We start from the raw sequence: 13670 nt of genomic DNA on the forward strand, positions 1-13670 counted from the left end.
AACTGTATAAAATACAGGTGGGAAACAAACATATCAGAGTACAGAGCGTTCAATTAAAGTTTGTGAGAAAATGATAAATGGAGAAAGAAAGAAAAATCAATGAATGATAAGAACAATGAAGGCCCGAAGGTTGTTTTTTTTAAAATTATAAGAGAAATGAAATGTACTACACATGAAAACAGTTGACAGAGCTGTATTCTGTCTCTGTATTCCTGAAATAAGTTTCGTAAATAAGCATACAAACATTTGCTCAATACTGAAGTCAGACTGCTGGGATTATATAATGAAAAGATCACTGTATTATAGGATGCAAGATGCTCTTGTATTCTGCATTTTGTTCTTTTACTCTGAGCAGCAGATAATATCACATATGTTCCCACTGTTTTTAACAGATTCTTTTGTGGTATACAACTACAAAAAATGCAGAATTCTACCTTAAGTCAACCTCCTTTAAAACTGTGATGGTTGCATCCTTCCCAGGGACAGGAAAGTTGAGCTGAGATTCAAGGAGCATTCCTAAAATCAGCAGAGAAATCACAATCTAATGGAATAGTAAAGTACTGCACAAACACTAGGGTAGATAATTATTTACATAAGACCACTCTGCTGACATTCATATGTGCTCATGAACTTCTTATTAGCCTACTTTATGAAATGAACACATTTTTACTGGTACCTCCCCAGTCTTTGAACTATTGTTTCCAAACATATTATAAAACAGAACTGCATAAGCTTGCAATTGATAATCCTGACAGAGCCTTACAACTTTTTTTTTCTTATAGTATAGAGTGTTTAAATGTTCACATTTGTAGAACATCAGTCTTTTGTACAAGAATGAATACACACAGTACTATTATATACTAGGTAGATGACTAAAACAGAAATATCACATGATCTAATTCAAATATTTATAAATATTGTATTTCATATCAGCTAGCCTTTACTGCAAATCTCATTGTAATACCTTTCACAGAATGCCATTAATATTAATGCAATATTAATAATAAAAAGGCTATTGTCAGTTGTACCAATATTTAACTTTTGATAACTGCAAAATCAACACAAATGAAGAAAAACAAAAGATCAGAATAACACCCATTCATTTACCTTCCTAAATTCTGTTTTCAAACAGTAGGAGTGCATGGTAGGGGGATATAAAAGCTTCTATGAATGCTGTTCTTTTTCTTCAAATCAAAACAGCTGCACACACATATGTCTTTTATTAAATATTACCCTTTTAATGAACATGAATACACTCCAACTGACAGGAAGATTATCAGCAAGATTCAAACCTGGATGCTTCAGAATACAAACCAGGGGCTTTAGTATTTTTAAAAGAAGAATTTTTTTTATCTGTAAGATGGATTCTGTGGAGCATCCACAGTGCATACAATACCAAGGATAGTAACAATGGATTTACATATAGTAATTTCATTAGTTTACTACTTGGTATCACAGCTTTAAAGCGAAGTGAATTTGCCATGACCTGAAGTAGCACTAACTGTAGTAGGAAAAGGTTACTGTTCCTACCAGGAAGGTTTCTTCATTTTCTACTCCAAGAGCTTAATTCCCTTGTTTCATGGTCTATATTTCACAAATATGTGACAGATGGTACTAACTGGCCTTGCACAGTGAAAAGAGAACTGTGAAAATATGCTGTTGGGAAATACACCAAATGTATCTTGTGCTGTTGATTGCCTAAAGACTGTCTTCTAGAATTTGCTCCAATCACCAGAAAAATGTAACAATGGAGTTCAAAAAAATATATGTTTGACAATTGTCCAATTTCTGCTGACTTTGGAATCTTGACTAAGTCAGTGATAAAGTGAACCAAGTACCCATAGCTTTGTAGATATACTGTCCAGTGCAGGTTATTAAGCTATTAGAGTAACAATTGAATACCATATCTACCTGAAGTACATTATTCATTCTCCGTGAAGTCTGCATAACTGTTAAACTGACAAAGTATGCAACATAAACCATTGACCTCTTATGGTTAGAATGCTATAAAAGCAGTTTTCAGGATAAATTAAGCTACCTTATATATATAATATTATTTTATATATATATAAAATATTATATATATGTATATTTTTTTTTTCTGAGAATCTCTTCAAATCACAAGAAACTGAAATTGTTACTCCATATCAATTTGAAGGAATTCACACCTCAAACACAGAGCTTAGAATATCTGTTTTGCCCACAACGCCCTGAAGTAGCTTAAGCCAGGCTGCAAGCCAGTACTTCAGAGACAAAGTTCTCTTAATAAAATCCTTATTGATTTTTAGAACATAATGTTTTTAGAACCTATTGTTTTTAGCACATTATAGGCAAAGACCGCTTGTTTGCTTTCCAAATAAGCAATCAAAAGATCATGCATTACTGTAACTCATTGCTCTAAAAGCACTACCTCCTCCCCACTCAGTGTCTCTGCAGGATGTCTCAAAGGTCTAAGAAGTACTGACAATGATGTTCCATATTTCAACTTGGAAACAAAAATCACAAATTTGAGGAAATTAATTTCACTGTCTCACATTTAAGGAATTTTAAAACAAGATGCAAAACTCATACTCTTTTTTTTTTTTTTTTTTTTTTTTTTTTCTCCAAATTGTGAATATTTACTACTTATTAATATTCCCAAAGCAGTTTTGGCTGAACCCCCAATGGCAGATCGCTCAGAGGGGACTTGGGACACTCATTGTAGATCATTAATCAATTCAGGCCTCCCTATGCATCAGAGTGCTGTGTAGGATGCGGGCCACAGGGCTAGTAAGGCTAAACCTCATGGCCAGGGCACATCCCAGTGCCCCAGCCAGGAACAGGGCAGCTGGGGCATCCCCAGGCCTTCAACTATAAGAAATAATAACTGACTGAATTGAGCAGAGTATGGGAGGTCCCAGAGGAGGCCTTTTGGGGACAGTAATGGATGGCACTTCCCTCATGGCTCTGATATAAAAATTTTTCTGCTGCTGCTGTGACATGGACATTTCTGAATGGCTTTGTTGGATTTAGGTACTTTGGGTTTTATTTTCAGAAACATAAAGGATGCTTCAGACCTCCTTTGTTTATTCTTTGGAGAGAAGCTGCATCCTCTATAGGGGTTTACTCCTTTTAAATTGCAATGAGTAACTATAAAGAATGCCTTGTGAGCTGTGTTATTTGAGCTCAGAACAAATGCAGTTCTAAGTGTGGCTAAGAAAGCCTTTATCTCTCACCACCTGCATAAGTAGTTCTATGAAAAATATGAATTGATTTTTACACTGAATGGCATTCAAAATCCAGCAGGCTAATAAAAATATAGATAGCAATCATAGGTGTGAGGAAACAGAACACACTTCATTCCACTGGGACATTACCCGCACACATTCATCACTGAGGGACAGACTCCAGGTCAGCTTCGGAGTAGCAGAAACTTTAAAGAGCCAAAATATCTTAAATAGTCTAGAAGTAATTTAGCAGAACACCCTGCTGTATCTTCTCATTCTTATTATTTGAAATAAAAAAATAAACAACTTTGTTAGATGTCCATTTTTAAGAATGTAGAAACTACACTGCTTGTTCTAATTACACATTTTTTTCTCTGCTTTTTGGTCTTCCAAAGGAATATAATTACCATAGAACTTTTGTATTGCCAACTGTTATTAATCAATAATTATGACAAAACAATCACTGTTTCAGCATACGAGATTATTTTAAAAGAGTACCATCCCTTTAAGTATGTGGAAAACTGATAAGCAAACATCTTTGAGAATCACACAGTTTCTCCAGTTTAAACAACTTTAAGACATAATTTCAGAAATATTTATCACTATTCAGTGAACAGAACTTTTGATTCTAATAGGTCTTCCAAGGAAATAATTAGCTTTAGGATGTATTTAAGTAAATGAACAGATGAAAAAAAAATCTCATTTACAGTTCCTTAGTCATTTCAGTGAATTGTCTACTTTTGAACAATGAGGCTTCCTGACTGATATATTTTCACTTAAGAATTTGACAGAGGGAAGCTGGAAAATGTGCCATGAAGAGAAAGCACTGACTTGTGGCTGTTCCACACTAACGGCTTCCTTAGGGACTAATAAAATAAGTTAGAGCCTAATAAAAAGACTGACCTTTTATTTAGGATAACAATGAACCTTAGCTGCCAAGTTAAGTCAGACCCATTATTCTAAATGACAAGACAAAAAGCTTCAAAGAAGAAGTCACATACTTCCCATGAACCTAATATATTATCATACAAGAACACTTAAATTTCTCAGTCCTAAGGAGAATACATTTGTATGCGGTGAAGCAAGACATATTTACTTGGTAAAATTCTCCCTTCTGACTGCTAATTTCAGAAATAATACTGCTCGTATTTTCAGAGAAGCTCTGGGGTGGATGTTGATGATACAGCACCACACAAGATTTCGGATTCATGAAACACATGAAATGTTGTGAAAATCGTGGCACCAAGTCGGATTGCACAATTTTCTTGTTCAATTTCTTATCTCAAAAAATAGATGTAAAAGCCTAAGAACACAGAAGTCAATAGGACAACTCCCAGTGCTCCTCCAGCCTTTGGGACTTCGTAGGCTGGGTAAGTCTGTTAACTTAATTGAAAAAAACATCACTTGTAATGCCTTCTGAACTGACACCTACTAGTTTCCTCTGATACCACCTCTTTCTCCATAGCAGAAGAGAGAAACAGTTTATCGTTACATACACTGTGAATCACAGCATCATTGAAGTTGGAAAAAGACCTCTAAGGTGGTCTAGTACAACTCAATCCATGTCCACTAAACCACATTCCTAAGTGCCACACCTACCCCTTTCTTGAAAGTCTCCAGGGACTGTGACTTCACCACTTGCTGGGAAGTTTGTTCCAATACCTCATTGCTCCTTCCAAGAAATTTCTCTTATTCTCCAACCTGAACATTCCCTGGTGCAACTTGAGGCCATTACCTCTCATCCTGTCTCTGTTACCTGGGAAAAGAAGCTGATCTCCACCTTTTTACAACTGCCTTTCAGGGAATTTGTAGAGAGCAATAAGTTCTTTCCCAAGCCTCTTCTTCTCCAGACTGAACAATGCCAATTCCTTCAGCTGCTATTCATAAGACCTGTGCTCCAGATCCTTCACAGCTTCGCTGCCCCTCTTTGGACACGCTAGAGAGGTTCAATGTCCATCTTGCAGTGAGGGGCCCAAAACTAAACACAGTACTCTTGTACTGCTATTTCTAATTCAAGCCAGGATATCATTAGTCTACTTGGCCACCTAGGCACATGGCTGGCTCATGTTCAGCTGATTGCAGACTGATATCTCCAGATCCTTTTCCACCATGCAGCCACTCTATCCTAAACCTGTAGCAATGTATGGTGCTATCACTCAATGCAATGGATGATCAAATCACTTCTTCAAAAAACATTTAAGAAAGAAAAGGCTTAAAGAATTGTGGATAAGATTCTTCAGCTTCAGTTAGGAGTATGAGCCAGACAGGATTTTGGAATTCAAATAACCAAGATAAAAATATTTTAAAGAGGCAACAAGATTATAAAGTTTATTTATAATTTACTTCATTATTAAATATAGTTAATTTACTAAACTGAAGGAGACTCCTGACAAAAGTAGTATTGCAAACTTCATAGAGACTTTCCGGGAACAAGTTTTTCAGTAGTAGCAAAGCATGACCCCTTCAAAACACATGAATTCTAAGAAAACCAGGGGAAACATTTAACACTTCAAGAACTGAAGTTCTGTAGAGCACTTCAGTTACTTCCTTACTGCATTTATTCACAGAAGTAATCTGCTACATGATACACACTCCTTCTGCATCTATTTGAACTGCAAAGAGGAAAATTTTACACATTTCGGTGAAGACATTTTCACAAATGAAAACAAACGTATTGAAAAGGTCTATTAGTATATGAAGTAATTTTGGTCCTAAGTGATATTAAAAAGCATTATAAATTGTTTGTAATCAATCAAAATATCAGCTCTATCAAAATTTTATCCACTAAGCTTATCCAAATTTTCTACGATTTTTATACTGTAACACATTTTCTTGACTCAAATTCATATCCCTCCGTGGAATTTTTCAGCAGTTTTAAAAGGAAACAATTAAAAGAAGGTACTAACTTACATAGTAAAGACATCAATAACATCTCCTGCAGCTCTTGTCATCTCGAAGTAGGTTTGCAGAATGTTGACAGTTCCTGAAAGTGCTTCATGTCCACAACCACAGAACAGTGCAACACCAGCATACAGCAGGATGGTAGCAATCAAAGATGCATAGGGAATACCTCCCAGGCATTTAATGCAACACTCAAAGCACCCTACAAAAAAAGGAAATTTTTTTGTTAATATATTATATCAAGAAGAAAAAAGTTGGGTTTTTTTGTTTTGTTTTGTTTTTTTTTAATCTTGAGAAATGCATAAATCAAAGGTGGCAGGCCAAAGACAGATTAGATCAGATATAAAAATCCATCAGTTCAGAAAATCTGTGAGAGGGCACAGGTTAATTCAACTTTTGAGCTTTCTTAGTTGTTATTTGGCCTATTAAATGTAGACACGGAACATGGAACGTTCAACATTGTATTATTCCTTGTGCAGTTTCAAGAGCAGATTACAGAGTCAATTCCAGGTTACACCAATATTCACAACTCCTGTTTCTCATTGGATTTCTGAGAAGAATCCTCAGTAATGGGAAAGCCACAGGGAGCATCCAATTCAGTTCCCTCCATCACCATACATTTTTTTCATCTGCAGAGAGTGACAACAGAATTTTTCCACCCCATAGCACCATTTTGAGGATGCAAGCAACTTTTCACATGTCACTAAAATAGCTAATAATAACAGAGGAAGATACCACACTAAAAAGGCACAGATTAAGACACCACTAATAAAAAGGTACAGAATAATTGCAGAAGCTGAATTATTTCCCAACTTATTTTACCCCGTGGAATGTTTCTAGAGAGAGAGCAATTGCCCTTTGATTATACCAGGCCAATCTTTCCTCCATTCATCAAGTTCTAAGCTCAGCTTGGACCAAGGGTTCTCAAATTTTTGGCAGTTCCTTGCCCTGCTTGACAAGTAGTTTCACAAATGCAGCAATCTCTCATCCTGTCAAATCTCAGCAATCCCATAACAACTTTCACATCCTGTAAAGCCCTGCCTGTTAATTTTTGGAAGAACAGAAAAGGCAGGAACCTATAGTAGGGAGAGGGCAGACAGAACTGTAGGTATTAAGGAATCTGATCTGTAATGGGAGAAAATCCTGAAGAAAGGCACTGACTCAATAGCTAGAAACTTTATTTTCTCCTAATAATTGCTAGCTTGTGCCACAAAAGATTTAGATGAAAAACAGGGTGAGGCTTACAGATTTTACATGGATGTGTCAGCGATTGCCAATTAAAAATCATATATATGATGTTCAGCAGGTGTCAGTGTATTTTAAGACGCTCCCAAAACCTCAGGCTACACTAAATCATAGGAATGCCAGAGTTACAGTGAAACAGCAACAACAAAAGTGCAAAAAGACATTTTTTTTTAATAAAATATGTCTACCTCACTCAAAGTACATGTAGCCTCTACACGTAATTTGTATTTTGTTGTGCAGACTCTTGTTTCTTTCTGTCCAGATAATCAGAATAGTCATTTCTTCTGTCTGTTCAAACATTCATTTTCTGCTCTTAATAAACACATGCCAATCTGTTTATCATATATATATTTAGCAGCTGTTTATACACATCAAAATCTCTGATCAGTTGTCCTGGTTTCAGCAGAGACAGTGTTGATTTTCCTTCATAGTGTCTGGTACAATGCTTTGATTTGGCTTTAAGAGAAAAATGTTAATAACACAACGATGTTTTAGTTGCTGTTGAGCGGTGTTGCACAGAGCCGAGAACATTTCTGTTTTCTGAGCTTCTTTTGTTGCCTTGCCAGTGAGGGAGCTGGAGAGGCTCACTGAGATTGGAGGGAACAGAACTGGGACAGTTGATCCAAATGGGTCAAAAGGATATTCCATTCCATATGAAATTATGCAAAAACAAACAAACAAACAAATGAAAAAAACCCACCAAACCAAACGTCAAGGGGAGTTGCCAAGGGGACAGCCACTGCTCAAGAAGTGGCTGGGGATCATTTGTTAAGTGGAGAGCAACTGCTTTGTGCATCACTAGTTCTGTGTATATGCATACGTGACTATATATGTGTGTGTATATATATTTTTTCATTGCATTTATCTCTCTTCATTTTTTTTGTCCTAGCAAATTGTGTTTAGCTGCTTGCCAGGTTAAACAACAATTTAGGCCAGTTTCAAACATACACGTATTTTAGTTAAATAGAAACCTCTATAGATATTTTGTAAATACAGATTACCTGAAAAGCAGTGCTTGAACTGCTGGATAATTTCTATAAGAAAAATAAAATAAAAATATACTAAACATACACAAGACATAATCAGACTTCATAAATTAATGTAATTCCCAAATACATATGATGATTTCATTACAACAGAAGCAAATATTGTTTGAGACTTGTACTTTACAAATTATATCAGCAAATCATCCATCTCCAGTTGCCATAACACATTTGCATGATTGTAACACTGCCCTCCCTTGCAATATTTTGGCTGAAGGATACATCCTTCTCTCTACTCATGACACCCTACTGTGCTGACAGGAGGTAGATTTCCTTTTCGGCAGCTACACAGGGCTTTCAACATCAAGAAATCACTTTTTGTCTGTTCAGTGACTGTAAAAGTCCAGAGTTTTATATCTAGGAAATCTGGGGGTTTTTCATTAGTGGCAGGTTTTAAGAGACTAGGAAAACAAATGCTTGTGGAGTAACTAGTTCTGCAAGCAGACAAATTACTCAATCTTTTAAAATTCTCTCATTCCCATTTTCTAAGACTACCCCTAGCCATACCTATAGCTACTTCCTCAGAGCTTAAAATCCAACACAAATACTGTGTGTGGATCCTGCACTGGCTAATCTGCTCTCTAATAGGCATAGAAAATAAGAAATACGTATTCAAAATATAAATATATATATTTTTTGCAAGGAAGACAGGGAAATAGATATATGTTTGATTGCAGAGATTAATGAAAAATGCCCATTGCAATTATCAGTGCAGCATAAGGGCAGAAAAAGCCTTTGGAAATTAGTACTCTATACCTCTCAGCATTGTAAGAAATAGTAATGAGGGAGAGATGACAGTAGAGTGACACTGGGAGTGAAGTACTAGGGCCTGGAATGTTAAAAATGAAAAAGCAAGCTGTACCTAAGTAAGTGTATTGCTGCATCTCCATGCCCTCCTCCCCCCTTCCCCTTCCAAAACTGGGCTGCTGTAAGTCTTACTTCTGTCTGCCTTGGAAGTTAATTCTGTGATTCTGTGATTTACAGGGACACACGGACTTTAGAGAGCATTCCTTAATATTGCAGTGGTGTGAGGCAGGGAGGAAGAAAATTATTTCCAAAAGCTTTCTTTTTCATCTTCAGAAACAGGCAAAATGGGAGTGAGAAAGCTAAAGGAATGAAAAGATAGGCACAAAACCAGCTAATATTCTGAATTAGAAGAAACATGATTGAGATACGACTACTATATTAGTTCTATGAGTATTGTTATCAGGAAACAGTCACCCTTGCACTGCCTCCTGAAGCTGCTGAATCTGACCAACCAGTCTACTGACAGCTGTCACAATCTGACCCTATAAACTGCAACAGAAATCTCATGTAAGTAATATTACTTTGGCTCTATTACAGTAAAACATATACTACCATGAAATAGCATAGCAAAGTGATATATATGGCATAGCAGAGTGATATATTGTAGTGACTAGTAGAGAATGAGCAAAAATGGATGTAATAAAGTGCTATCTAAATTTTATCAGAAATTAAATCTTTTTTTTTGTTTAAATTCTAAAAGGTAACTGAAAAATTTATAATTTGAGAATTAGAAAAATTGCTTCTGTTCCTATCTCACATTACAATTTCTCACATTTGTAAGCCCGTGACAGAAACTTCTACAGCAGTCTATTTTACCCGTTCAAGAATTTGTTGCTGACTGAGGAATCGTCAGAAAATTTCCTTTAAACATGTAGCTTTTCAAATAATTGTTTATCCTTTAAGACCTTTCTGATTTATGCAGCTCTTCCTCATGCCTATTACCTTTCTAACTACTTACTTCATGAGTAATGCTAGAGTTTTCAGTGTTGTCAAACCAAATGAAAACTAAAGAAAAGCAGTGTGTCAGGAATAAGGTGTTAAAATGGATATTGCTCATCAATCATACACCACAAAAGGTAATGTGCTGCAAGTTACATTTCCTCTGATTCTTTTTTTCAGCTATTCAGAGTGTGAAAATAGATGTTTAATAACACAACAATAGAAATGCTATTTTAACTAGCACAATACTATTGAACCAGTACAGAGTATGACTCAGCTGTACCACGTGTGTATAGTATGTGTCTGTGTGAGAGAGACAGTCATTCAGGGCTCTGAACATCATCTTCACAAGATAGAACACACAGCCACAGAAATAATTACTAGGAAAGATAAAAAAAAGTGCACACTGCTTTGATGTTTGTTCTCCTCTGGAAATAAAGACATAAGTGCTTTCAAACAGTTTGCTCTGCAAAATGAACCTATTTAATCTCAAATATCAGCATTTAGTCTTATTATGATGCTTTCCAATATCCTCTCTCAGGCAAAAGTCTAGATCTGGTGGAACTATATATTTCTACATAAGCCATAGGAAGTAATGCAAATTAGCATTCTTCTTTGGAACTTCCAATATGAAGAACTGCATCGATCACATTTTTTGGTAAGTCATTGCACAGAGAAATCATAATAACAAAGATGGCAAGACAAGGAATTTTATGTTATGTGGATAAAGTCAAAATCCAAATACTGACTATATTTAGTTATCCAAACAGTGCTTATTAAGGTTGCTTTTCATATATTTACTTTCCAGTCAGCAAAGGTCTCACACACAACCACCTCATCTCCTCTTAGTACAATCCTTACTGTCCATTATCAGTAATTATTCTCAATAAGAGAAAAAACTTCTGCTTTAAAAGGCTTATAAAACTTTCCTTGTACTGTCTTTGTCCAGACAAACCATTCACAATTCTTCCACTTTATAAAATTTTATTTCTGGCCAGTACATTAAATAAACAGATAGACAGACAGGTAGATGGATAAAAGAGAGATTTAGGACATACCTTCTACCTCATGCATTTGTGAAAGTGAAATTTAGATCAGTGGTATAACCAGATTCAGAATGCAATTATGTTACTATCTTCTAAATAAACTGTTACAGAAAACCCAATCAACCCAGAATTTTATGGAAAAAATAAACAGAAGAAAAAAAACAAACAGTACAGAAGGATCTTTCAGGTTTGTTTCATTTCTCCTTCACAAGACATTTTCAGCTAGAACTTCTATGAGAGATTACAAATAGAATGTTCAGCAACAAGGAAAAATCATAAAACTCATTTCAAAGGAAAAATGGGGGAAAAATACAATACAGTAGTCTAAAATTAGGGTGTTTGAGATGCACAAATTGAATGCATAAGTGAGGAATCCTCTGGCGACAAAAGCAACATCATTTTATTAACATTTATAAGAGCTGATGTTTTCTTAAGGGACAAAATGATGAAAAAATAGGAATTGAAGAGGCAGAAGTGAAATAGTTGGCCGTTCATCTGACTTGAATTCCAGAAGGTATATGAGAACTTGTCTACAGTCATCACAACAAAAGGAATCAATTATCAACTTAGTTTTTATTTCAGCTCAGTTCTAGTGTTGTTTTATCCTTAGTAGGCTCAAGGAAACAAAACTGAAATAGTGAGCTCTTATTTTCTCTACCTTATACCAATGTAAGAATGTTCTGCATTTTTACTTGAAAAGTAAAGGCTCGCAGTTACATTGCTACATACATGCATACATAATAAAATCTAAATAATATAATACACATTTTAGTATTTTAGATGAACTCACCTTAAATTGCCAGGTGTCACAGTTTTGACAAAGGCTTTAATTAAGTCAAATTTTGAGATATTTTAGTTACAGATTTGAGAATTAAGACCAACTTATGCCAGTAGTCCAATGCAAACTCGTAAGTTCCATAAAATGGAAGATTTTTTTCTTTAGTTTGCAAAGTCTTCTTGTGGAAGCACCAACTTCTTTAAATAGAAAACAATGCACTGGAAATCTTTTTTTTTTTTTTCCAATGGGAAAACAGTAGCAGTCACTATTATGACCTTCAAATAACTGCCTTACAAACCCATTTAAGAACACCTTTTTTTTTTTATTCTGAGTGCATACACAAGCTGTGAATTTCTTTCTGTTCATAATTATTTTCATTGGACAGTATGGAGCACTGCAGACTATAGAGTGTTTTAATAATACTATTAGCATAAAACAAATGAAAAAAACAACAAACAAAAGAACTCTCCCTGTCTTACAGTGATAGACTCTTACTCTGAGTCATGAATAATGGTAATTGAAGTTTAACAAGGACAATAGAATTTGTAATTTTTGTACACTGCTTAAATATAAAATCTTAGAGTTGCTTCAGTTGGAAGGGACCAAAGGGAGTATCTTAGTTCCAACACCCTGCAGTGGGCAGGATTGAGAAGCATTAGATCAGGCTGCTCAGAATCCCATTCAACCTGGCCTTGAGCACCTCCAGGATGGAGATCCACAAGTTCTCTGGGCAATCTGTTCCCATGCCTCACCACCTTCTGAGTAAAGAACTTCCTCCTAACATCGAATATAAATGTATCCTTTTCTAGTTTAAATCCATTCCCCCTTGTCTTATCACTATCAGACTATGTGAAAAGTCAGTCCTCTAGCTCTATACAGCTCTGCTTCCTTCCTGTACTGGGGGCCCCAAAAACATGGTTAAATGCTATGCCTTCACCGCGTGCACATTGTATGGTCCATTAGGGCCTCTTTCATCCTTATCAAAGGGAACACTCACCTTCTCGCGTTTCATACAATAAGAAATTAGCTATAACTTCATTCAGAACTGCCCCTTAACATTATTAAGTACTCAGAATTCCAGCTGAAATTGTCATGTTTGAAAAAACAAAAATTGCTAGAGAAAAAATTCAGTTCAGTCATATGAATAATGCATCACAGTACATTCTATATCAGAAGTGTAAAATAGATTTTCATTTTCATCAGGGCATTTTCATATGCCTTCAAAACATTTTTCAATTATATTCAAGGTAATTAAATCATGAATGGATTGCTCAAATGGTTTCCCAATAATTCTGTTTTAATGTACCATGATATTAACATGAAATAAGCTACCTAGAGAAGAAATACTATTTCAAGAATCTTGCAGTAGAATAACACTGTGCAATTCAAACAACTATATTTAGCAAATCCACCTGGCAGAGAGATGCATAATTTCTGTGTTTCTACTCTCTGATACAATAATCTTTCAAAGACAAATTGAAGTCTTGTATCTGGGCTAACTCATATTAAAACAAATACAAAAAGGTTTTCAACTAAATTTGGAGACATATCTAACGTAAGTAAACATGTCTTCAATCTTTTCAAAGCACGCAGCATGGCCACTTACACATCAAATAAGAGGAGATCCTTTATTTGTTCTAGATTAGAAGTCACATATGTATCCTTACTTAGCCCAGACATCAAACATGCTTCTGTTGTGCTTCAT

At 35.4% G+C, this 13670-nt stretch overlaps 1 protein-coding gene and 1 non-coding gene across 2 annotated transcripts in view; both read right to left on the reverse strand.

Annotated features, from left to right (window-relative positions):
• The window catches only part of GPM6A (glycoprotein M6A), a 31225-nt gene extending 21940 nt beyond the window's left edge, over positions 1 to 9285 (reverse strand). Inside the window, exons 1-2 of the mRNA XM_042870590.1 lie at positions 9258 to 9285; positions 6117 to 6309 (exon numbers count right to left, since the gene is read on the reverse strand). Coding sequence (XP_042726524.1) covers positions 6117 to 6309; positions 9258 to 9285 — 221 coding nt within the window. The remainder of the gene's footprint in view (positions 1 to 6116; positions 6310 to 9257) is intronic.
• A 3586-nt stretch (positions 9286 to 12871) lies between these two features.
• On the reverse strand, positions 12872 to 12984 carry LOC122180564. Its single transcript, XR_006179160.1, has one exon. It is a non-coding gene; the product is annotated as a U6atac minor spliceosomal RNA (small nuclear RNA).
• Positions 12985 to 13670: the final 686 nt, after the last annotated feature.

The sequence above is a fragment of the Lagopus leucura genome, unplaced genomic scaffold (genome assembly GCF_019238085.1).
Source record: "Lagopus leucura isolate 7727_CA_CO unplaced genomic scaffold, USGS_WTPT01 Super-Scaffold_100004, whole genome shotgun sequence".
In the NCBI taxonomy this organism is placed as follows: Eukaryota; Metazoa; Chordata; class Aves; order Galliformes; family Phasianidae; genus Lagopus; species Lagopus leucura.